Source organism: Lissotriton vulgaris, unplaced genomic scaffold, assembly GCF_964263255.1.
Source record: "Lissotriton vulgaris unplaced genomic scaffold, aLisVul1.2 SCAFFOLD_1193, whole genome shotgun sequence".
NCBI lineage: Eukaryota > Metazoa > Chordata > Amphibia > Caudata > Salamandridae > Lissotriton > Lissotriton vulgaris.
Genome location: NW_028249262.1, coordinates 584,694 through 610,742, shown reverse-complemented (window position 1 = coordinate 610,742; position 26,049 = coordinate 584,694). Strand labels below are relative to the sequence as shown.

Below are 26,049 nucleotides of genomic sequence, written 5' to 3'. Positions count from 1 at the left end.
CGTTGATGAGAATTATGAAGTTCTTACTATTGCCTTTGACTTGGCCTCATGTCATCCTTTTTTCCTGGCTTTGCCTTGCTTCATCTTTTCTGCGTGCACAGCAGCGCTTGCAACTTGCTTGGGTTATTCACGTTCAAGGTCTTTCTGTTTTTGTGTGGAATTGTTTATGTATTCTGAAAGGCTCAGTAAGCTTCGTCAAGATAAAGACTGGAACATGTGAGATTTGGAGACCGGACGTGAGAACTCCCTCCTGCCGTGGGAATGCTTGCTTGGAACCTGCCCAGTTCTGGTAAGATTCCTCTGGCCCGGGGGGAGGTCTTTCCTGAACCTTCTAGTGTGTTTAAAGCTGAGAGTTGTGGACTTAGAAACCAGGAGTTTGGAATCAGAGTGGGGGCGGACTTGTCTACCTCGGAGTGGAACCCTGGTTGCTGAGGGTCTCAAACCCCGGCTGTTTCATCTTCCCCAGTCAGGAGTGGGTGAGATGCGGGTCTCAAACCCCGGCTGTTTCATCTTCCCCAGTCAGGAGTGGGTGAGATGCGGTGTTTGCACCATGTGATGTATTGAGTGTGGCTCACTGGTTAGAGGCGGCAGACCCGAGAGCAGAGGACGGCCCGGGACCAGGGTTCGATTCCCGGCGCCGCAGGTTTCTGGACCAGGGTCAGCGGACTCGATAATTCTCTCGCCTCGGTGCCCACTCTGATCAGCGATCACACTCGGCAACTCTGGGCATTAGCTTGCCTCATCTTCACTAACGGCCCCACCAGACCGCCGGGGATGCCTGGTCTCACCCTGGAGATACCCATTAAGAGACCATCTCTCAGGGAAGCCAGGAAGGGTTTCCCAGCGGTCGAAGCGCCTTGGGACCCTACGGGTAAGTAGTGCGCTATATAAATGCCTATACATTTACATTTATTGCCTTTGGGATGTGAGCCAGTGGTTGTGTTCATTTGATGTGTTGTCTTTGTGATGTGTGTGTGAGTCAAGGTTCACCTCTAAAGTTCTCATTTGATCTTTTCAGTGTATATATCTCTCTGATCTCTTGCAGGAAGTCTGGTATATTTGCTTGAGTCTTATTTCATATTATCTGCTGCTTGTTTATTCATCAGTATTAATCATGCATTAAATCTACCAAGTGTGTTATTATTGCTTGCATATAAACATATATGCATATCTCTTTGTGTATTTGAATCTTGTGCATTTGACTTCTGGGAAAGCCTTTCTGTTAGAGAACATTGTGTAAAATAAAACCTCAAGCCTTATTCTAAGTGAGAGTCCTTGCATTGTGTAAAATAAAACCCTTTTCTAACGGTGCTGTGTTAAGGTCGTTGCTGTGCCAGCTGCCGGACTACAGTGCGGAAGATTCTGTATTATTTGTTAGGCGCAATCAAAACAGTTGGGTTGGGCAGGAGTTGATTCTGGTCTGTGAGCTGTTATTGGTATGGTTGATATGTGGAAGCGCTGTAGTTCTGAGCAGTCAATATTGTGGGGTTTTTCAGTTTGTTTTATTTATTGAGTTGTCAGAGAAGCAGAATAAAACAACGGAAAAGAGTAGAATTAAAATAAAGACAAAAGTAAAAAGTAAGACATTAACACATATAAATTCAGTAGACCATATATCGGGCCCAAAATAACGTCCATGCAACCTACTGTAATTTTATGAGAGGAGGCTATCACCGCTCCAACAGATTGCCCACTTGGTAACAGGTTAATCCCCCAAGGGATGGTCCCACTCTTGCAAGGCTATCAACACCTGCCCATCAGTACCAAGAAGGCAGTGTAGGGTAGATCAGTCATAACACTGAAGCAGCTGTTCCTGACAATATCTGCAATCATGGATCCATGCTGGCACTGAGGGTGGAGACACCTGCCCCCATGGAATGCTACCAGCCTTTTCGCCATCAAAAGGCAATAGATACATATGAACTGCCCTCACACTAGGCCTCAAGCATACAGTTGAGTAATGGCAGCTTTGGTGATTGGGCAATGGTTTTTCTACCATCTATGAACCATCCTAGAACCCCCTACCCAGTAGGCAGCTATGGATGGACAGTGCCAAGCACAAGGAAGGAAGTCATCCTCCCCGGCAGGAGCAAAAGGGCTGTCATCTGTGTTGTCATACATAAACGAGTCACCAGACGTCTGTGAAACGGGGTTGTAAGAAGGAAGGTCGATGCTTGGTATCCGGAGGCGCCTCCGGGGAGGTGGAGCAGTGGACGACTCTACATATGGAGAGATGTACCTAGAGCTTGAACTCGTCGCTATCTGCTATCCCTATGGCAGGCAGATAACCACCGCCAGGGGTGAGATCTCCAATGGATTTCACCTCCAATGTGACCATTGTGGCTAGAGCCAGAGCCGAACGTGCTCAGCAGCCAATGGTAGTGAGTAAGGGCTTTATGAGGTCAACAGCGTTCTCTTCCTCCATAGCATTACGTATACCCACCCATGCCAACTGTGTAGCATGCACCGCGTGACTCTCCCCCAGCCCCGTCCACTAAGGATCTGAGGAGGCGCTGGGTGAGGTTCATTCTGCTCAGGGGCGGGTGCGCCATATCTGAGGTGGGGGGGCAGTAGTGGCAGGCTATTCCCGCACACATAAATGGTATAGGTCAAAATCAGGTGCTGCCAGCCCCTCTTGTTTGTGCAGTCAATATTGTTGATGCAATGTTTTCAATACTCTTCATTGAAAATTAATAAGAATTTTTTTACAACATTGGTTGAGAAGTCTTCAACCGTTTTGGGCTGACTGTGAGGGCCAGGAACGTCATACGCAGCCACACAGGGTCAAAAAACAATTAGCATTCTCATAACGCCTGTCTGTCACCACTACCATGTATATCACGATAGCTTCTACTATATCAGGATAGCTACTTGACCTATACAAGAACGTATCATTAGGACTGAGGAAAGGAGCAACTGTATAATTCTTTAAGAAAGGCCCAGTGTAGAACATCAAAACGTCCACCGGGAATCCAGACGTGAAGGACACCACAGACACATCTAGATTCCTTGAGTGATCTTGGAAGGACGCGTATTGGAATGCCGGATAGAAGGATAATCTTAGGTTGAAATGCCAGAAACTGAATGTCCCTAGTAAAGTTGGGTTTGGAGTTGGCCTAAAAAGACATTACACAGAAAAAGGGTCGCCCTGATCCACCAGGTGTGAAATCCTGGTAAAAGAACAGGACCGGTATGTGGTGGTAGAGAGGGTGCGTCACAAGAGCGGGTGGGGGTGTCTGCAGATAATGGGAAAACTTGGGTGTCCATGGTTTGACCACTTTGGCTTTTGAAGGGCTCAGGGATCACACAGCCTCGCTGGCCTTCATTTACAGTTCTCGTGGTCACGAAAGAATGAAGGCGCTATATCAGTGTGCTTCTAGGCCCAGCTCACCTTCCGAAGGACATTTTGAACACTGCGTAGATTAGGTTTTCTTATCATTTGAAACACTGAGTGACCTGACTCTGTTTCATTTACCTAAAACCAAATAAAAAATTTATTAAAAGAAAGAACGTAGCTTTACCAAGTGAGATTAGGGCTTGGTGGATTTCCTTCATCACATTCCTGTAAAGTTCCTTCTGCCATTCCTGCAGCAGCCTCCACTCCTCTTGGGAAAAACAAGCAGACGGATCATGGAACGCAACCTGCGTCTGAAACAGAAAAAGGCACCTTCTGAGAAACTCAGTTGTTAATGAAAATGTTTCCTCTAAAATACAATATCTCTTCTGCTAGTAGCACTGCCCCCTCGCTCCAGGGTACCAACTTTGAAGATATGAGCTGCTAGCCAGACATAACATACTTTACACAATTCATGATTGTAGCTTAAACAGAAAACAGAACAAACAATTGTGTGCAAACATTTCTAGTAGGCACATCCACACTTCTTAGTAAATAAAAGTGAAATACCAAATATTAATTTAACAAAGTTCACTCGCAATAGCAGGATTGTCACTCATTACTGAATTGTGTGTGTTTACATCTGTGTGCAGCCTGTAGGTCACAGGTCCAGATACCGCCACGTAGACTCCGCCTTCTGTCCTTAAACATTAGATTCATTGGGGCCCATTAGTATGGCGGGCGCATTGCCCCCGCCAGTCTGGAGGTAGCCACCGCCGGCCTGGCGGGGGCAATCCGCCCCATCCTCTCCTAAATGACCCCGCCATATTAGTATGGCGGGGGGACCGCGGCGGACGGAAAGACCGTCCGCCGCTTTTTCGCCTCGGTCGCCTTGCGACCGGGGCAGAAAAGGTCTAATATGGTGGCAGTGTCTAATAGGAAAGGCATGCGGTCTTCACTTTGGGGGCCCCCTGCAGGCCCCCAGAGTGAAGGAGAGGTGGGGGTGCACACGGGGGGTACCTGTGGTACCCCCCCTGCATTTGCATAAACAAAGCAGCAGGCACTGCACGGTGCCTGCCGCTTTGTTTATGCAAATGCATTCTTGCATTTTTAGCATTGTGGCGGGCGGTGCTGAGGGCACCGCCCCCCACAATGCTAAAAATGCCGGATGCGCCAGCTACAGTGGCGGGCGCATCCTAATACCCCCCACGGGACCCCTGCACTTATGGCGGGCGGTCCCAAAAACCAATAGAATGGCGGGCGGACTAAGTCCGGCCGCCATCCTAATGAACCCCATTGAGTTTTACACACTCAATCAATAAATCAGGGGTTTGTATAGCGCAGGTAGAAGGGGGGCACTGTACACACCCCTCTAGTCCCACTGCTCTTTCTGGGTCGCATGTTCAGCCACCAGAATATTCGCCGACTGAAGAATGTCGCACAGACATCGCTATCACACCCCAGACTTATGTTTTCGCTTTCACCTGCCTGCTCCTGTTGAAATGCAGAGCTGACGCATCCCCATTCCATGGGATTCATGATCAGAAACAGAAGCCACCCCTTCCACGCTTCTTCCTGAATAATCCGAATATCCTTCAGTTACACAGACTCTCAGAGGCTGAACCTCAGAAAGCTCATAAGTAAGATTGGGTTTATATTCATAATCAAACATCCTTTGTCCTCTGAGAGGCCCGTGGGGGTGATGACAAGCACAGCTCCAAATAAAGTGATGGGAGACTTTAGAAGTCATCTTCTTGAACAGCAGACATCGGATATTAATCAATTGGTGAACAGACAGAATATCAAGTTTTGTATTTCGACCTACCATAATATCGAGTTTTAAATATCGTAGGTCAAAAATATCGACAGCAAATATATCGTTGTACAGAATATCAACAGTAAGGTAAGACATATAGGTTTTTTTAAATATAGAAGACAGTAATATCGTTTGTAAAAATATCACTGTTAAAAATATCGATATTTATATTAGTGTTCTGTATTTTACTATGTTTGTTAAAAGTATGTGAGGTAATTTTTTGGTATAAGTGTCGTTTTTTTATGTATGTGTAAAATTTTTACCAATAAATTTGTTTATGTTAATACATTTTTGTGTAATTTAGTTCTGTAGCGGGTTGCGGGTTTATAGGGGAAGGGTATAGTGTAGTGTAGTTCCTAGTTTCCCACTAGGCCCTGCGCATTGGAATAACATAAACAGTAGTATCGACGTGGAACTGCGGATATTCCAGGCCTCCACTGACTATGCTAAACTTAATTGGGTTGTGTTACCAACTAGCTCAGAGGTCACTGGAAACTTTCTTCTCTGCATAGGAAGTGATCAGCTTCCTTGGCACAGACAAGAAGGGATTCAGCTTTCCAACAACCGTGCAACATGACAACTTTGCTCCTCAGATCAAGAGTCAATCTCTAGGGTCGTGTGAAACAATAGACACGTATTTCACTCAGTCAGTCTAGTGCAGTTTACTTTCACGAGATGTAGAGAATAGAGAGACGGGCATTTGTCAATAAAGGGTTAACATTTATTGAACAGTCTTTCTTCTCGTACAAGAGAAATGTATTGCCACAATTGCAATAATTGTTATTATAAAAAGTACGTACAGTAAGATAAGTATTGCGAAATAGAACTGTAAAAGCATTGATATGGTTTCTTAGCCATACAATGGTTTAAAAGTAATAAAACATATATACAGTCATATATACATTAGGCTAACATACTCAACTGGTGCTTCTAACTAAGCCTACCCCAGTGTGCCTGACCTAAGCCTAACACGTGGAAGGGGAGTAAGTAAGTAGCTTTAAGTTAAGTTGGTTTTGCCAAGGTTTGTTTCAAGAATTCTCGTCTAAGGGTTTAGTCAACACCATACCTCTGAATAGAATGATGGAGGATTGGTATCTCCTTCGGGGGTCTCTCTCGATATCCCAGTCACCCGCGAGGGTAAACCGGAAACGCCGTGGCTGGATTTCTCTGCACGAGAAAGGCAGCGGGTCTCTTCAGCGCGTCGAGGAAGGAGGGGGGACAGCGTCCGCGGGCAGCTGGAATCTGCTGGATGTCTTCGCAGAGGGACAGCTGTTCAGCTCCTTAAGCGTACTGCACCATAGTTCGCGCTTTAGCAGCGATAATGGTATCAGCAGCTTCACCACCACAGGATAGCAGGCTGCAGCGACAGAGTGCTAGATTTACCAACACGGGGTCTTGCAGGCAGCCAGCATCAGCAACAGTAGCTTGCAGCTCACATTGCTTAAGGCAACGTTGGTAATATTTATACCTGACAGGTGCCGGGTTTGACGCAAGTTTGCTGGACATAAGACGTCAATTAAAGATGTCACTAGGAAGTGATAGTTATCAGTTGCTCATTAGAGTTCCATTACTAATCAAAACATAGCAAGCGGGGATTTCCAGGTTTGCTGAGTTTTTATCTTGTTGAAGAACTCGGAGTGTTATCTAGGAATATCAGATAGTGACTACTGCTCTGTCATTGCACTAATTGGTCGCAAAGGAAGTGGCAGAGAGAACTATGCTGGAATGTGGCTCTGTTCGTGTGAGGCCAGAGATGACTTTTCAGAAAATCGCACTTGAACGTTTATGCCATTATAGGGAATAAATGGATGTATAGCCGAATAGGGGCATAAGGTCACAGTATCGATCAGGAACCTAGATAAACACGCAACACCCACTCCACGGGTTAATGTCCATCAAAATTACTAAAACTAAAGCAATTAGATGCATGTGTAACATTGCCCACCCCAAAATACATAAATGCATTCGAAATAGGCGTACTTGTAATACATGAATTTAGGTACTGTACGTTTTTTAAAGCATAGTAATCATTCAAAAAATTATTGCATATGAAATCAATGAACGATTATGCAAAAGGAATTACACATGAAGTATCTCTGACAGAAGAAAGGCGAGATAAATCATCACATAAAAATGCATTGTAATAGCATGTGTGCTAGAGGCTGGTGTAATGTTGTTATGTCTCTAGATGTGTTTAGAAATAGAAGTGTGAAGCTTCTGTTCTCTAAGAATAGTTTTTACGTTAAGCAAAGAATTGTTCGTGCCAAAAAAGGTCAATATTAGAAAATGTCCAATTCAAAGAATTATTGCTTGAACGGGGAAAAATAGATTTCCAAAGCTCTTGGCAGTTTTTGTTGATCAAAACTGAAGGCCGAATTCAGAGTTCATGGGAACGCTGTGTGTCGGAAAGCTTCTCAAAAAGTTATTATTTCTGTACGGGTGAGAACATCGTATCAGACAGGCTCTCAAAGAATTGGTCTACAAAATCAGGTGATAGTTCAACCAAATTAGATAGCGCTGTAACTTGGCAGGTGTGAGAATGATTGCTGTCATCATAGTCGGGACCAGCAATGCTCACAGAACGTTGTACCTGGATGATGTTGCTTTTGTCACTCGCTCCACTGTTACCACTTGGCTGTAGTACAGGAGTCTCCACGAATGCCGTCATCAGGATTGGTAGCCGCTGGGGACAACACAATGCGTGAGCCGTTATTGGACTGAGCAAAGTATCGACGTCCATTGGTACTGCTGATGGAAGTGAAAGACAGATGTCCAACATGCATTCATTGCCGCAAAGCATACACCGTAGCACAGGTAAAATGCAATTTTGCCGTATCGGTCTGAATGAAAGGAACCAGGTCATGTTTAGATCTCTCAGCCTGGCCAATCCAAGGACGTTAGTTATCCTGTCCCGGTAGCGCATTGCTAGGATTGTCTCTTCCATTCCCATGGGAGCTATGTCTGAGCCGAGGCTTGCCATAACGTAGCAGGAGGGTCAAAAATAGAATCCCTGCGACGAGTCCCAAAAATAATGGTATGCCGCCAAAAATGGAGTGCACAAAATTAGGAAAGATTCCCAAAATTGCCTGGAAGGGTGTTAGCAGTCCCGTAAAGACTGTCTTAAATATGCCTGGGATGCTTGTTGCACTAGACATGTTAAGGAGTTGGCTGAACATTTCTACGAAATGCACGGGGCAATTTGTTGATAAAAGGTCATGAACTTCAGTAGCTGTCCTTGCAACTAGAAGATCATACGTCTCTTTAGATGACGTTATAGGCACTGCTGTCTGTAAAAGTACAGATTTCATTTTGCTTAATGTATCAATTCGTATAGAATAGAGATTCAGACGAGGCCAGATGGGAGTCACTATGTCTGGAGGCCCACTCGGAAACAATGCTTGCATACAGCATTTGACCATGGATGTTACTTCTACTAGATAACTTTTCCCTGGCACGAGGCCACAACATCTGTGATCCGTTCTAAGAATGTAACTCCCGTTCGCGAGTTGCATAAAGAAGGGCTCTATCTGAGTTGCAGGTGTGACTAGCTGGTGGCATGAAAGGTTGTTTGAATTTCCATCACATGCTCCGTGTAAATTAATACCCTGACACAAAAGTATACCGCTTAGTGAATGTTTACAATTTTCACCACTAAGAAATACATTTTTGTCACTGTCACTATAGCAAGAATGAGTGTATGGTAATTTCCATTCAGATTTTACATATCCTTTACCCAATTGTTCATATTGGCCAGCAGGTATGTACTCAAGGCACTTATTAAATCGGAAAGTTATCGGAATTGTGATAATTCCGTGTATTATCCATTCAATGACAGGACTCTCTGACATTGTCAATGGTAATCTCTCGAGTTTTTCGATGCTCAGGATTGTATAGTCTGCTCCTTTCTGTGCCAAACTGATCTGTTTATCAGTAAGGTTAAAACTGGAAAATAATGACGTTGTGTTGATTAAACGCCAAGGCACATAGCCTGAACGAAGATTTTGCAGCGTCCAGCCTAGTTCTATAATAGAGCGTAATTGAGACTGGCCATGTTGTAACATTAGCAAATCTCTGTCTATCACATCAAAGGCAGAGGATACAATATTGTCCAACCAATATATTCTGGAAGACAGAGTCATTAACCCATTGTCTACCACAGAAAGTGATTTCTCCAAATTAATACGATCAATTTCTCGTATTTTTTCAGCAGTTTCAATTTGCTTTACTTTCCAAGCCTCGTTGTAAGCAGCATAGATACTGGTCGCTATGAAACGCTTTTGACGCTGTTTGCGTGGTCCAAGAATGAAATCGCGCAAATCAGCACCATCTTTTAATAAAGACAAGTGTTGCTTAATTTCAGCCAGTGTGGATGAAGTTAGCCATTCAAGGCAGAGTTTCCCTACACTGTATGTTGTTATAATCCCTGGATGTTGTCTCTGGGAGTATCTAGGGTCTAATCTGGTCATTTTTAACCCCTGTGTTTTATTCAGGAATCTATCTTGACAGCTATTTGTGTCTGTAGGCCAGATTAACCACTTTTTCCAATCAGGATTTGTTCTGTTGAAATGTAAAATTTGTGACACGTCTAACTCAATATCTGTGGTTGTATTCTCAGGTATTGGCTTTGGTATAGACGGTGTTTTAAGGTCTTTGATATTAGCTAGGCCAAGACAAGATGTTTGGTGTATTGTGTCATTTAAAAATAACATTTGTTCAGGTATCATGCAGGTTCTAAATAGTGCTTCAATGCCTTGCACCTGCCAATCTTTTGTACCCCAAATTGTTTTCGTTTCAATATTATTTTTCCAATAATCAAAACCAAATGTCATCATTTTGTCATAAAATGCTTCTGAATATATCAATTTAGAATTTGTCAGCATTGTTTTCATTCCTGTTTTATCTAACAGTTTATAATAAAACGTTTCTGCATCACTGGTGTTAAACCCTGAGAAGTATTTGAATTTCTCAAAAAATGCTTTAGAACTGCTTTTAGGTGGTGTAGAACAAAGTTCCCATTGATTATACATAAAAACATTTCTAGGCTGTGCAGATTTATGCAAGTAATGATCCCCATAGTGGGTGTAACAGAATAACTGCTCATAACTAGATGAACCTTGTAAATAATCATGATCTGTGAATCTAGCTGACATTACTAAATCAGACATCATGTCATTAATACTGTTAAAGTCCCAATCATCAGAGAATGTACTAGGTGTCACAAAGTCACTTAAGGAAACCTTTAGTTGATGAGGATACTTCAGGATTTCGACCGGACCATATATCTCATAGTCTGTTTTCTCCCATACTACCCCACCAGGTATCGGAATTGCTGTGACATTTACTGTGGACAGTTCTCTTTTCTTCACGTGGGATGATCTGTGTGGTTTCAGGACTAGGTTGATGTTCTGACTTGCTGTGTCCATTGTAATATATTTTCCTTCAATGAATTTACCCAAACACAGTACCATGCTGAGCCAAAGCAGGAGGAAAAATACACCTAGACCGAACCAGAACTCTAGCCAAGGGGAAATTAGGTAGATTTCCTTCAGTTGATGAAAGAGTTCCGTTGCTTTTTCTTTAGAATACTTTTTTGTTTCTGGCATCACTTCGGGGTCGTTTTGATCTTCAGAGAAGTTGTCGAAGTTGATGAAATAACCAGAGGCAGTTCTGTCAATTGATGGGATTGTTCTTTCAATCTGTCTTTCGGTAGCACTTTCTGATGCCACATCATTGTAGACTGGTGTTGTTTCTTGACGAACTGTTTCAATCTGTGTTTCAAGAGGCACGAGTTCCATGGCATTATTGCATAGTCCTTCATTGTGCACTGCAGGCTGATCGAATGTGATTAGTCTTTCAGTTTGAACCTCTTGGATTGTTGCAAGTTTGGGTATTCTGTTGTTTCTTGGGAGTCCACTGGGCCTACTGTTGATTATAGGCCACATGCTTGTGGTTTTACCAGATCGATAGACACGACTCTGTTCTCCTTTTTACCAGCAAGGGGCGGTAGCACAACTGATCTTGTTCCGGTGACTGCTAAGACAGGTACTGCTTTTCTGTAAGAAGGCCCAAATTCCTTCTTAACCGCGATCTTTTCTCTGACTAGATCCCCAATCTTTGGAATCCAGACAGGCCTTGCTGGGGCTGTTGCGGGTGGTGCCTCGTCAGTGGTACTTGGCTGTTGCTTTAACTTTATGTTGCTTAATGATTTTCTTGTTTCATTCAGTTCCTGTAAAACAGCCAAACGATCCTTTACATCAAAGTGCGTTGTTTCTTCTTGTACCACTGACATTTGACTATCGAGGTCCTGAACTCGCATTCTAATTCCGAACAATAGTTCGTATGGGCTGAAACCTTTTAGAGAATTTCTTGGCATGTTGTTAAGACTAGTCTGGACACTTATTAAATGTTTGACCCACCCAGCGCCTGAACCTAATACCTTCGCTGTTATAGATTGCTTTATGTCACAGTTTTTTCTTTCTACCACACTATTCCCTTCGGGGTGCGACGGACAAAAATACCGCAACCCAATTCCCATGCTGGCCATGGCCTCCTTATAGGCTCGAGAGCTGAAAGCAGGACCCTGGTCAGAATGGAACGTGGTAATTGCGTATGTGCCGATATAGACTCGCAAATCTTTTATAACCGTTCTAGCGTCAGTCGAGCGCTGGAGGCCTCATTTTTTAAGTGCTTTTCGTCTTAACTGTTAATAGGACGCAGGACGGGGTGTAGGCAGCGTTACGCTCTTTCTGACTGGTAGCCGGTAGCAAGGTTCGCTACTGCGATCCCTATTACAGTTTTCACAGTTGTTTGCATATATTTGGTGTTCTACACTCATTCCCGGCCACCAGAATACTGATTGTAATTCAGTCAGTGATTCCTTGATCTCTCTGTGCCTAAGACCCAAACCCATGTGTGCGTCTGCTATTAAAAATATTCTCCTGTTCATGTTTGGAATTACTCTGTCCCCCACTCCAGGGATTCGAGCAAAAGGAACGGAGTTTGCATCGATTATGTATGCATATTTGAGTGGATAGTTTACGGGTAGTGCTGCACAGTCGCCTTTTACGGTCGCTTTTACTGCCAGCATGGTTTCCCCGTCTATGTACTTATCTGTACGCTTTTTTGTGGCTACGGAAGCCGGTTTAGTTGCTTCCGCTTTGGCTGTATTAGCCAATGAATTCCCTGCAAAGTGAACGCCATCACGTTGAAGACTCTGTGCGTGAATCACGTGAGTCTTTTGTAGTTCTTTACTTAAAAGAGCTACTTCGTTCCAGAGCAATTTATGCTTTATTGTGTCACCTGTGTCATCTTTGTAGTCGTTTTCGATCCAACTCTGCAGTTTGTTATTGTAAGAGTTGACGCAAAAATGAGAATCGCACACTATAAGTGTCGGGAATTCACGTTCTGCATTTTCTAGCGCCATCTTTAAAGATCTGATTTCAGTTCTTTGAACCGAACAGTTTCTTACAGATTCGGTTTTTGTTACTTTCGGTCTGAATTTACCGCACAGCCAACGACCTTTAATGATCGCACACGCTGCATTGTAGGATTTGCTCTCTACGTTGAAATGCTGTACAAAGCTATCTGTATAGATTATACAGGCGTATTGTGGGAGAGGCAGAATTTCGATTGGCAGAGGATATTCTTCTTCATATTCTAAATCATTCAGTTCTTCGAATTGCGGGGCGAAATAGTATTTCACGTCTTCCGCTCCTAGAGAATCTATACACTGTATCCATTTCGGATCCAGTGACACTGTAGGCAAGTTTACTGGGCTGAATAGCGCCTCGAAGGCGGATTCCGCTGTAAGGATATTAATCCGTTTACCGTGTGCTAGTTCTCGTTCATTTGCTAATGCGATTTGCACTGCTTTCACAGTTCTTTCTGTGTGACTGAATGCTTCTTCTGCTTGTGTGTACAAGTGAGATTTGATTGAAATTGGTACCTTTTCTTAGGTTAGGTATGTGAATCTGCATCTTCCTGGGATGACTCGGATTACAAGATCGATCGTGTTGTCACGTGTATCTAATTTTGTTTTTGCTAACATGTCTGTTTGCAGTGATCTCAAAATTTCTGTGTGTTTTTGAGTCCAATTGATTTGTTTAAAATCAGGTTTAATTAGTTCGTAGAGAGGTTTAACCCTGTCTGCGTAATTTATAATGTAAGTTCTTCCGAAATTCAGAAAACCTAGTATGGATTGTAAATTCTTCAGCGTTTTTGGAGCTTGGAGTACAGCGCACTTCTCTAAGAAGTTGTCCGCCAGGCTTTTCCCTTCACTTGATAATTCGTATCCTAAAAATAGTACTGTCAGATGGGCAATTCGGGACTTTTTAAAGTTGAATTTGTAACCCTCTGCTGCGAACCCAAGTATAATGGTGTTCACTCTTTTCAAGTGAGTATCCAAGTCGTCGTCCGTGAGATAAATATCATCTACGTAAGATAATGCTTCATCATCATAGATTTGTAGTAACTCTGTTACCCTAGCTGAGAATAGTCCTGGGCTGTTCTTGAACCCCTGTGGGAGTCGACAGAATTTTTTCTGCGACCCAAATGCGGAGAAAGCGGTCAAATATCTGCTTTCTGGTGCAATGTTTTGACAAAAGAAACCATTAGAAATGTCTAATGTTGTTTTGTATTTTTTCCTAACTATGTTATTCATTAGGGCTGCACTATGCGAGTTTTGTACTGCAAAGGTTTTGCAACATGTATTAAGGTGTCTGTAGTCCAAAACTAGACGATATGAATGGGGGGCGCTAGAGGGCGCACTTGCGGAATGGCTGCCTAGGTGCGTAGCTCCCGCTCCTTGGTAAATAATCCTTAACAAATCCTGTGCCACGGAGTGCTGTATTGCCTCCACCTTTTGGACCCTGCTTCAGGTCATCGCCATAGACACTCGACCAAACTCTGAAGTCCCTACGTGCTCCAGGGCCGGAGTTACAGGCTGCTGGAGTTCTATCCGGTGCTCGCTCTGGAGCTGCTGTGAGCGTGTGGCCGGCCGCTGCTGCTGCGCGACCCCGGGGACTGTCACGAGGCTTTGGGCCGCAGATCGCCGCGGACACCGATCTCCTGCGGAGACATCGCGGGGGGGCTTCAACGGAGGTAAGCGGCTGCTGTCCTTTCTGCCGCGAGACCCCCCCCTCCTGCTGGCTCCCGTTATCGGCGCTAGGAAAGGATCTCCTTCCCACTCGGCGGAGGAGCCTGCTGGGCCGGGCGGCCCCCACGAACCATCGCTCCGACTCTCTGCCCGCTGCAGCTCCTATGCTAAGCAGCGCGAGCAATCGGAACCGCTGATCCAGGGTCGGGACTGGCCCCCTCGCACTCGGCGCTACCATCACGCGCCACTCCTGCTGCAATCAAGCTTCTGCACTAGCGGACGAGTGGGGGGGGGCTGTCGCCTGCTTGGCGGGTGCGTGGCTGTCACGTGGAGAGGCCCTGGACTGCCCCCCTGAGTGCTGCAACCCTTCACTGCGCACTACACAGTGGGGTCCTGCCATCCTTTGCCCTGCTTGATTGGATCACACTGCCTGCAGCAGCAATATATACCCGGGCCGCTTCCCTGCTGGCACTGGGCGGGGAGCATCTATTACCACGATCCACTACTGTTGGCTGCTGGACCCCCTCACCATCACAGCGCTTGGTTGCCACGTAGCGCCGCTTGCAGATTGGGCCCCCCTCGCAGCCCCTTTGGCGGCCCTGCGTTTGCTCTCTCCTGTCCGCTGACAGCTGTGCATTCTCTGGGTGGACTGCACTCATCTATCCCACGGCCGCAGATTCTACCACCACTCTGCTCCACGGCCCGGAAGCCATCCCCCGGACACCGCTATGGGACGGACTGAGAATCGTCAGCCAAAACTGAGCTTCGACAGTGTGAAAAAAGGCGCCAAATCGGTGCAGATGAATCCTGGGTCCAGCGCATCTTCTTCGCTGCCTACTCCGCCTCCTACTAATGATGTAGATCTTACCAGCCTGATTCAGGAGATGAGGCAGGGTTTCGCCACTGTCGTGGAGAAAGTGGACGGCGTCACGGCCCGGCTGGATGCTTTGGTACACAAGGTCGACCGCCATGAGGAGCGGATCACGACTGCGGAGCAGCGGATATCCGATAACGCCGATGTCGCCACGACCCATACGACGCAACTGGCCAGGATGGATAACTTACTCCGGATTATAGCGGCAAAGAACGAGGACCTGGAAGCGCGAAGCCGCCGGAACAACATACGCATCACGAATGTGCCGGAATCTACAGATACGGGTAGGATGGAACTATACGTTGAAAGATTGCTCAGAGGCTCGATAGGAGAGGATGCTTTCTCGCCTCAATTCATTGTGGAGAGGGCCCACCGCTCCCTGGCGCCTGTGCCCAAGCCAGGCCTTCCACCAAGGCCCGTCATTGCGCGGCTTTTGAACTACCGTGATCGTGACACTGCTCTCAGGGCGGCCCGCACTCAAAAATCACTGCAATTTAATGGAATTACCTTCTCTGTCTACCCGGACTTCACGCCGATGGTTCAGGATGAACGGCGAAAGTTTCTGCCGGTGAAGAAAAAGCTACGAGAGGCTCAGATAGACTATGCTCTCTTATACCCTGCGAAGCTTCGAGTGACCCACCAGGGTAAGCAGAGGTTTTTCACCAACCCGCAAAGGGCAGAGGACTACCTAAAATCGATACGTAGGGAGCGCAGAGCAGACGGCGCTGCTGCTGATGAACAGGACGATGCCGACCTGTCACCAGCGCCACATGATGAATAGCTGTCCATGTGCACTACGGATCGAGTCTTCTCCACGGCAGCTGGCGGTCATCCAGCGGCTCGGACTTCAGACTTCGGGGCGATTCATGATCGATGGACCTGCATGGACTCTGCACCCCTGTGGTAACGTACACCAAGGACCACTTTCTCGTCCCTAGTCTCCACCGAGGGCGGTTACAGTTCTGGAGCTACGGACCGGGAAGTGGCTGTGCGCACTCTATGTTTTACCCCTACTGGGCGATCCCCACAGTCTTGTTGCTGTTATTGTTGTTCATACCACTACAGTTGGGGGGAGGTGGGAGGAGGGGGGGCTTCTGGGGGGGGTTCCGTGGCCACTGGCATGATTGGGATGCTGGGGTGGGTGGGGGGACGATGGACTCTGAGAGGCTTTCATTGACTGAACTGTGTATATCTGCAATAACCTGGTGTAAACGTTGGCACTGGCAAGGCGGGAGTGGTTACATTTTGCGGCCCTCTCGGGCACTACCTTATTCATTGTTGCTCTGTCCATGGCTGCTTTGACTGCGAATGCGCAACTGACATGCTTATCTTGGAATGTCCGCGGATTGAACAATGCTAAGAAATGCCGAAATGTTATTGCCTACCTTGATAGACATTGTATACGGGTGGCCATGTTGCAAGAAACTCATCTGCCCGCACAGGGTAGCGCCACTTTTGCGAAATGATGGGCCTGACACCGTATCTTTTCCTCTTATTCGACTTATGCCAGAGGAGTGGCAATTCTCGTTGCCCGCACTGTGCCTTTTCACAAATGTGGGGAAGTGGCAGACAGGGAGGGTCGTTATGCTCTGTTGTGGGGTAGAGTGGGCCGTGATCTGTACCTGTTTGTGTCCATATATGCGCCGAATGTTGACTCACCTGCCTTTTTCACCACTCTATGGGGTAGGATTGTGGCGGTTGGGGCACGACACATAGTATGGGGTGGGGATTTCAACCTAGCGCTGGTACCCACCTTAGACAGGGCGGATGGTGTTGGCTCCTATAAGCCTAGGGCCAGGGAGGCACTGGAGGGAGTTGTGGAGGAGGGTGGTCTTTTAGATGCCTGGAGACACTTACATCCTCATGAAAGGGAGGGTACCCACTTCACTTCTCATACCGGGACATGGGCACGCTTGGATTACTTCTTAGTCACTAGAGGGGTTGCTGCGGAGCTGGTGGGAGTGACTCACCTACCGAGAACCTACTCTGACCACGGCCCTGTGCTTTTGCGGTTTCGTACTCCTGGGTGGGACAGTCCGCGACCGCAGTGGAGACTACGCCCTGACGTGCTTCTGGATAACCTGTTTCGCACTGAGCTGGGGGAGGAGATAGCGGAGTTCTTTCCTAGAAACAAGGGGTCGGTTGAATCAGTCGAGCACATGTGGGAGGCGTTCAAGGTCACTGTCAGGGGGTACTGCATATCTAAGAGCCACGGGGTACTTCGTGATATCTTACATTCCATCACCACACTTGAAAAGGAACTGCGGGCTCTGGAACTCCGCATGGTATCAGACACTGACCCAGAACTGCATGCTACCTTTAGGGAGACACTGTCAAGGTATGAGGAGGAGGCTGCCAGGGAGGCGAAATACCGAGGCAAACACTGGATAGCCCGTAAATACTGTGAAGGAGATAGGCCCGGGAAGGTACTGGCTACACTCACGCAACCCTCACGGGTACACCATACCATATTGGAACTCACTGATACCTCCGGTACCACTATCAGTGACTCAGAAGCGATACTGCACACATTCACAGCACATTACTCCTCACTGTACACTTCCACGGCGGAAGCGGACGCGCCATATGCTTCATACCTCAGCGATGTTGCGTTATGCTGGCTCAGCGATGGGGACAGGGAATTTCTTGCGGCGCCTTTTGAGCTCGATGAGGTGCGTGAGGCCATCATGTCCCTCAGAAACGGCAAGGCTCCGGGCCTCGATGGCATACCTGCCGAGTTTTACAAAGCCTACATCGATGTTATGGCGCCAGTGCTCCGTGAAGTGTTTACGGAATCTCTTGCTGACGGGATACTTCCCAGCTCTATGCGCGAGGTGTTGATCACCTCTCTCTTAAAGCCAGATAAGGATCCCACATCCTGCGATTCTTACCGTCCACTCTCCCTCTTAAACTGCGACGTCAAAATACTTGCTAAGGTACTGGCCACCCGGCTATCGCTATTGATGACCAGACTTGTATTGCCTGATCAGTCTGGCTTTGTGGCGGGCAGGTCTACGTCCCACAACCTTCGCACCCTCTTCTCCCTGCTCCGCACGGTTCACCCTGACATCCCTGTGGCAGCTGTATTCCTCGATGCCACCAAGGCGTTCGACTCGATTGAATGGCCTTACCTCTTTTCGGTACTTGCCAGCATGGGGTTCCCTAAATTGTTCCTGTCTTGGGTCCGCCTTCTATACACGGATCCCACGGCTAGGGTACTAATTAACGGACGACTGTCACAACCTATCGCGCTCACGAGAGGCACCCGTCAGGGATGCCCGCTCTCTCCCCTGTTATTCGCCATCGCGGTCGAGCCTCTTGCTTGTCGCTTACGACAGCTGCATCGTACTGGTGCTGTGCAATGCCTGCAGCGACAAATTGACGTATCCCTTTATGCGGATGACATCACGCTGTACGTAAAATATCCTGAGACACATCTGAATCCCCTACTTCGGGAATTTATTTTATTTGGCGGGGTGTCAGGAGTCCACATCAACTGGGCCAAGTCGCAATTTTTCCCACTGACAGACGCGGTGCGCGACTTCCCCCTCGATTACCCATTGGAGTGGTGTAGTGCGGATCTCCGTTACTTGGGTATCCGCATCTCTCGCGACAAAGACGAGACGCTGGGATCCAATTATGGAGTGGCCATGACCAAATTAACTGCCTCCGTCGACCGATGGATCACGCTGCCACTTTCCATGGCCGGGAGGGCCTCGCTTATAAAAATGGTGGTACTACCCCGCTTTCTGTACCTTTTCCTCAATATTCCCTATTTCCCTGGCGCTTTCTTCTTCAAAACGCTCCGAACGGAGTTACGCAGGCTTTTCTGGGGAGGCAAAAACCCCCGGCTAAAATGGTCGACGCTGACCCTTCCCTATGACAGGGGAGGTTTCGATGTCCCTGACTTTGAGGCATACTACCAGTGCGCACAGGCGCACTTCGCCTACCACTGGATGTCTCCTACCCCTTTTATGCCGCACATAGCGGTCGCAGACTGGATCGTGCACCCGGTCCCGCTCAATGGGCTGTTGCACTGTCCAGAGGCGTGCATAACCACGCCGAATACCTCAGTCTCCTGCACTTTGGATGCGTGGCGCCGCATAGCTAAAAGATTGTCGTGCCCATTGCTCTACTCACCCAGATTACCGCTTGTCTATCACCCAGAGCTTACATTGTTATCGGAAACGGGTTTCCGACATCTCTGTGATACATTACATGTCACCTGTTGGGGCGATTTGTTTCATGAGGGTCACTTCAAATCGGCGGACCTGTTTTTTAAAACACACGAGCGTACTCCCCTTGAGCTCTTTTATTATATTCGTTTGCGTGCAGGGATGAAAGACATCTTACCCGATTATCCTGATGAGCCCGAGGCCCTGCCTCCACTACACTTCCTATTAGGATCACAGGACGGGGCACACCTGGTCTCTGGACTCTACCGTCAGATCCGCAGTGCTGCTCCAGACCCAGACTCCACTGCTCGACTGCGTTGGTCTGCTGAACTTGCGACTGATGTGTCGGACGACCAATGGCACTACTGCTGCGCGCTCACTGCCCGTATCTCTGCCAGTAGCAGGTTGAAAATTATTCCTTCAACGAGTGTACTACACGCCGGTGCGGAAACGTAGATTTGGGCTGGCGGATGATGACCGATGTGAGCGCTGTCGTGCTGCCCATGCCGACTTTCTTCATCTGGCGTGGGAATGTCCCCAGATTGCTCGCTACTGGCGGCAAGTGACGGAGGCTCTTGCTGAGATGGTGGGGGAGGTGGTCCCTGCGGACCCCTTGATGGCCCTCCTCGGGTATACGATGCAGATGCCTAGGGGTTGCAGGAAATTCATTGACACTGCCTTGCTCTTGGCCAAGCGGCGTGTCGCGTGCCGGTGGGGCAGAGGAAGGGCGCCCAAATTCAAGGACTGGCTCACAGACTTGATATACTGCCAAGATCAGCATAATACTTTTGCTGAATTGCTGCCTCCCTCGTGTCGTCCCAGTGACGTCTGGGAACCGCTTGTGCACTATCTGCTCACACGCCCGGACGACAGCGCTCAGTCGGAAAGTCAGCTTGTCATAACTTAGGACCCCAAGCTCTGTTCTGGTCCTAGCCTGAAATTACGACTGGGCTAACCGGATTCCCTCGTCCGTGCTCCCCTGTACCCCTGGGCAGTCACTGACATTACAGACTGTCCTGCTTTGGCCTGCACATCACTCCCCTCTCTCTGTACATGCCTACTCTATCCCATACTCACTTCACGCACTTACATCTTTAGCGGGCGGCACTCCAGGGCTTCCTACACCCTCCTACAACCGGCCAATATTGGTCTACTTTATGTTAGGTCAGGCATCCTGGACATGAGATTTCATACACACCTCTGCCTGCCTGGATCGCCACGCCAGAACACTATCAACTATCCTACCACACAGTCGAGAACTGCCTCTTCGTTGTTACCTAGTTTGGGTGTTTCTGTTACTGTTTTTGACCTTCGACAAAAAGGAGAGAATCTTCTCTCGCAAAAAACTCTGTTCAACTGCTGCTCATCCTTGCTCATCCTACACCACCAGCTGCCGAACAAGTTTACCATGCATGTATGACACGCCGCCGGGCCCCCGGGATGCCGGCTACAAGGCTGTGTATTGACCATTCCATCCTGCTGCCGGCCTCCGGGTTGTGGGCAAAACAAGCTGTGTACTGCACTTCGTCTTATGCAATAAAGCAGATTTGAACCCCCCCAAAAAAAAAAAAAAAAAAAAAAAACTAGACGATATGAATTGTCTGGCTTGGAGACAGGAAACAAAGGATTGTTCATTTGAGAGGTGCATGTTTCAATCACCCCCTGGTACTCAAGTTGATCTAAGATCTCCCTGACTTGTTTTTTAGCTTCTTGCTTTATGGGATACTGCTGTTGGGCAGTTGGTTCACTTTTTAATTGGATTTTGTGAGGAGGTGAATCCTCATCCCATCCTACATGATTTTTATATAATGCAGGTGCCTGGGCTACTGCCCATTTCCTTGCATATGTATATTTTTTGTGAATCGGAATGTGATTCGAGAAGGAAGGCATAATCACTTCTTCGCCACGAGGGCACTCCCTGACAAACTCTGGGGGCCAATCTTTTTCAGCTAACAGAATATCATAGCCTTTTGAGAGCTTATCCCAAAATAGACCCTTAATTTTCCTAGTCTTATCACCCTCTATACGCAATGTTATTTCGTATATTTTATGGGGCTCGCTAAGTCTGGCGTCGGCAGTTTCAACCTGAATGTATTCATTCGTGTCCACTGTCTCCAGATGACTCATCAAGATCTTGCGCGCTATACTGATTTCTGCTGCACTGTCCAACATTGTCAATGCCCACTCCCCGTTTTTCAACTGTGTCCTCAGTATTCTCGGCATGGTTGATTACCCTAATACTGGCTACCTTCTTTTTCTGAAATTGAGATTTCTTATTTTGAGCAGGTTCCTTGTCTTTGGACTTGGTGTGCTCTCCTGGGTCTGACCGTCCTCTTCTTTCCGAATTCTGTGGAAGAGATCGAGAGGGACGTGTATCAATACTTTGATATCTATCAGGTTTTTTCAGATTCTCCCTATTTCTAAGGTTATATCTTTTCTCAGAGGGCTCCCTCTGGGGAGACTGGCGTTCTCGAGTCGGAGTTCTTTCCCTCCGTCGAGGAGACCTTCCTCTGGACTGGAAAACTTTTTCCTTGGGAGTGGATTGTTTATTTCCATCCCAGCTCTTTTTAGGAGTGTTTAAATTATTTTTAATAAATAATTTTTCAGGATTTTCGAGCAGTTGGGGCTTAATTGGTTTTCCACCCAAGCTGTCTCTACCTAATTCTTAATAGCATTTTTCTATGATTTTTGCAAGCTCAACAGGATCTTTTATATCTGTTTCCTTCAACTTCTGGCGGATCGCCACAGATGCTGCTTCTCCTCTTATGTTGGCTAATAATATAGCCGTGACCTGCTTGAAGTCTTTCAGTAATTTCATACCTAGATTTAAAGCGGGCTCTGGACCGAATTCATTTTGAATCTGTTTTAGCACTTCTGGTATTACCGCCATAGACGGAACACCGTGTGTTTTTGTGTAAATGGAAGCAAAGACTGTACCCCAAGTGCCACAGTCCTCCACGTGTGGTGCGATTCCCATAGGAAGGCAGATGGTCAAGATTCTGTGTTTCTCAATAGGGGTAGTATCAGGAAATACTGCCTCTATTTGAGTGATTTTCTGGGCTAACCAGAAAGGAATTTGTTCCCGTTTTACGGGTGTTTTACCAAGACATGACTGTATGTTCTGTGGTGTAATTTTATTTGTGTTCCCCTGATGAGGGGTCAGCTGTGGTATATTAACAGCTGGCTGGACTGTTGCAGTCCGCATTACATATTGGACTAATTGCCTATGTATTTTTATTAATGTGTTTAGCTGTACTAACAGCTCTTCTCTAGACATTTTTTCAATGTCAGGATGTGGTGTGTAGCTGGCTAGAACCGGCCACGTTGCTCCTGGTCTACCTAGTGGACCGAGCCTGGTAATGTGATCAGTATGTTTTAGGGCGCCATTAAACCAGAGCAGGTGCTCTTGAAATTTAAGTGGAATTTCAATCTCCTCGAAAGGAGCGTACTCTTCCGGAGGTTTCTCTATTTTGTAATAGTGAAACTCTTTTGTTATAGCGTTTACCGCTGGAAAGTTTATCCATGAATAGAATACCTCTGTTTGCCGATATTCGTGAGCCTCTATCACGAAAATTACTGTACCACCTTGAGGTGTCAGTCCGTTCTCTATAAGTTTTAAAGTTATAGATCTTCTTAAGTGGACCGGGATGATAATAGCATCCGGGTCTGTGTATTCGGGACCTTGCTGAGTCGCATCTGCTGCGTCCCCAGAGGTTCCGTTTTCTGGCATTGTAAAAATGCGAGGTTTGCAGAGTAGGTCTCCAAGGAGACAAAGATTAGGTGCACAATATTTTGGAACACTGTATCCTTCAACGTTGAATAAACCAGAGCTTTACATAGGAATCTCTTCCTACTAAGGTCGGGCGGATTTTAACCTTTCACCCACTCCAGACGTCTATTGGAGTATTTACGGGAGAAAGGGGTCTGTGTGAAATATGCACGACTGAGTTACTCTAACTGTCTTGCGTTAGTTTATCGCCTTACCAAACGTTGGGCGCCATGTAGTGTAGTTCCTAGTTTCCCACTAGGCCCTGCGCATTGGAATAACATAAACAGTAGTATCGACGTGGAACTGCGGATATTCCAGGCCTCCACTGACTATGCTAAACTTAATTGGGTTGTGTTACCAACTAGCTCAGAGGTCACTGGAAACTTTCTTCTCTGCATAGGAAGTGATCAGCTTCCTTGGCACAGACAAGAAGGGATTCAGCTTTCCAACAACCGTGCAACATGACAACTTTGCTCCTCAGATCAAGAGTCAATCTCTAGGGTCGTGTGAAACAATAGACACGTATTTCACTCAGTCAGTCTAGTGCAGTTTACTTTCACGAGATGTAGAGAATAGAGAGACGGGCGTTTGTCAATAAAGGGTTAACATTTATTGAACAGTCTTTCTTCTCGTACAAGAGAAATGTATTGCCACAATTGCAATAATTGTTATTATAAAAAGTACGTACAGTAAGATAAGTATTGCGAAATAGAACTGTAAAAGCATTGATATGGTTTCTTAGCCATACAATGGTTTAAAAGTAATAAAACATATATACAGTCATATATACATTAGGCTAACATACTCAACTGGTGCTTCTAACTAAGCCTACCCCAGTGTGCCTGACCTAAGCCTAACACGTGGAAGGGGAGTAAGTAAGTAGCTTTAAGTTAAGTTGGTTTTGCCAAGGTTTGTTTCAAGAATTCTTGTCTAAGGGTTTAGTCAACACCATACCTCTGAATAGAATGATGGAGGATTGGTATCTCCTTCAGGGGTCTCTCTCGATATCCCAGTCACCCGCGAGGGTAAACCGGAAACGCCGTGGCTGGATTTCTCTGCACGAGAAAGGCAGAGGGTCTCTTCAGCCCGTCGAGGAAGGAGGGGGGACAGCGTCCGCGGGCAGCTGGAATCTGCTGGATGTCTTCGCAGAGGGACGGCTGTTCAGCTCCTTAAGCGTACTGCACCATAGTTCGCGCTTTAGCGGCGATAATGGTATCAGCAGCTTCACCACCACAGGATAGCAGGCTGCAGCGACAGAGTGCTAGATTTACCAACACGGGGTCTTGCAGGCAGCCAGCGGATGTACCATGTTACAACGCATACCGTTACAACTACCTACTATTACAACGCGACCATTACAACGCATACCATTACAACGCATAGCGCTTTGAGGTGCTGGATAGTGGTAAGTATAATTTACTATTCTAACTCCAGTCACCGTGGACCCTAGGGAAGGTGTTGGATAGTAAATTATACTTATTCCCTATCCTAGAGCGCCCCCCAGCGCAATGCGTTGTAATGGTATGCGTTGTAAAAGTCGCGTTGTAATGGTAGTGCGGAGTAACAAATGCGTTGTAACAGGTGTATACCCAGCCAGCATCAGCAACAGTAGCTTGCAGCTCACATTGCTTAAGGCAACGTTGGTAATATTTATACCTGACAGGTGCCGGGTTTGACGCAAGTTTGCTGGACATAAGACGTCAATTAAAGATGTCACTAGGAAGTGATAGTTATCAGTTGCTCATTAGAGTTCCATTACTAATCAAAACATAGCAAGCGGGGATTTCCAGGTTTGCTGAGTTTTTATCTTGTTGAAGAACTCGGAGTGTTATCTAGGAATATCAGATAGTGACTACTGCTCTGTCATTGCACTAATTGGTCGCAAAGGAAGTGGCAGAGAGAACTATGCTGGAATGTGGCTCTGTTCGTGTGAGGCCAGAGATGACTTTTCAGAAAATCGCACTTGAACGGTTATGCCAATATAGGGAATAAATGGATGTATAGCCGAATAGGGGCATAAGGTCACAGTATCGATCAGGAACCTAGATAAACACGCAACAATAGGAAGTAATTTAATTATAATAAAGTAATTATTAATGTTTATTTATTAGTACTTATAATAACATTATTATTAATTATCAATAGGGTACAAGTGGTAGGAAAAACGGGGAAAAAAGTCATTAAGAAAACCAAGGAGGTATTGGATTCACCAGGAAAAAGTAGCCAAGTAGCCACAAGAACACTTCGATTTTTGGTAAAAGTTTGCCTAGTAACAAATGTAGGTTCCTAAAGGATCCCACTGCAGCAATTTATTCAGGGACCAGTGAAACAGTGGGGTTACCAAATCCATTGACCCCACAAAAGACAGCAGCATTGAAATCTCAGGATCCTTTGATGAAAAATTCACAGGATATGGAAAATGATCCGGTAACCGGTTAGAAGATGACATTTCAAGTACAAATACATGGCCCGGATCGCTCACATTCAACCCCCAAATGTTTAGTAAGAGAGGGATCCTCTAGCGCCATGCAAAAACAGGAGGAATATCATTGCGAGATCTCAAATATTTTCTCAAATACTACCCATGGCCAACAGGAAGAGCAGAACAAATCATGGCTTTACTCAATATCTCTTTCAGAAAATACAGATCTCCTTCAAGCATTGGATGTAAAAACCATAAACCTTTCAAACAAGCAGATGGAAAATTCAAAGAGCAGAATATCACATGAACAGAGTCAGCCGATAATAGAAATTTCTAAGTACTCTGGAGCATCTTGCACAAGGGATAGAGAGAAAACAAGAGGAAAATGAAATTAAGGCAGCAACTGAGCTGTGTTATAGTGTAAAGCGAACAAGTAGCACAGGGTCAGAAACAACGGAAAACATAAAGGAAAATGAAATACCAATACAAGAACCTCTGGGGGACGGTCCCATAAAACGGGGAGATACAAAGAGAGAGGACTACACAGCCGTGTCTGCCTCGCTGC

At 46.4% G+C, this 26,049-nt stretch overlaps 1 protein-coding gene across 2 annotated transcripts in view; it reads right to left on the bottom strand.

The window, feature by feature from the left end:
- Positions 1–26,049, bottom strand: part of LOC147663639 (uncharacterized) — an 86,920-nt gene that overhangs the window by 40,693 nt on the left and 20,178 nt on the right. Inside the window, exon 2 of one of the 2 annotated variants that reach the window (XM_086950314.1) lies at positions 3,522–3,648. The exons of the other annotated variant lie outside the window; for it this stretch is intronic. Coding sequence (XP_086806440.1) covers positions 3,522–3,648 — 127 coding nt within the window. The remainder of the gene's footprint in view (positions 1–3,521; positions 3,649–26,049) is intronic. 2 annotated transcript variants of the gene reach the window in all.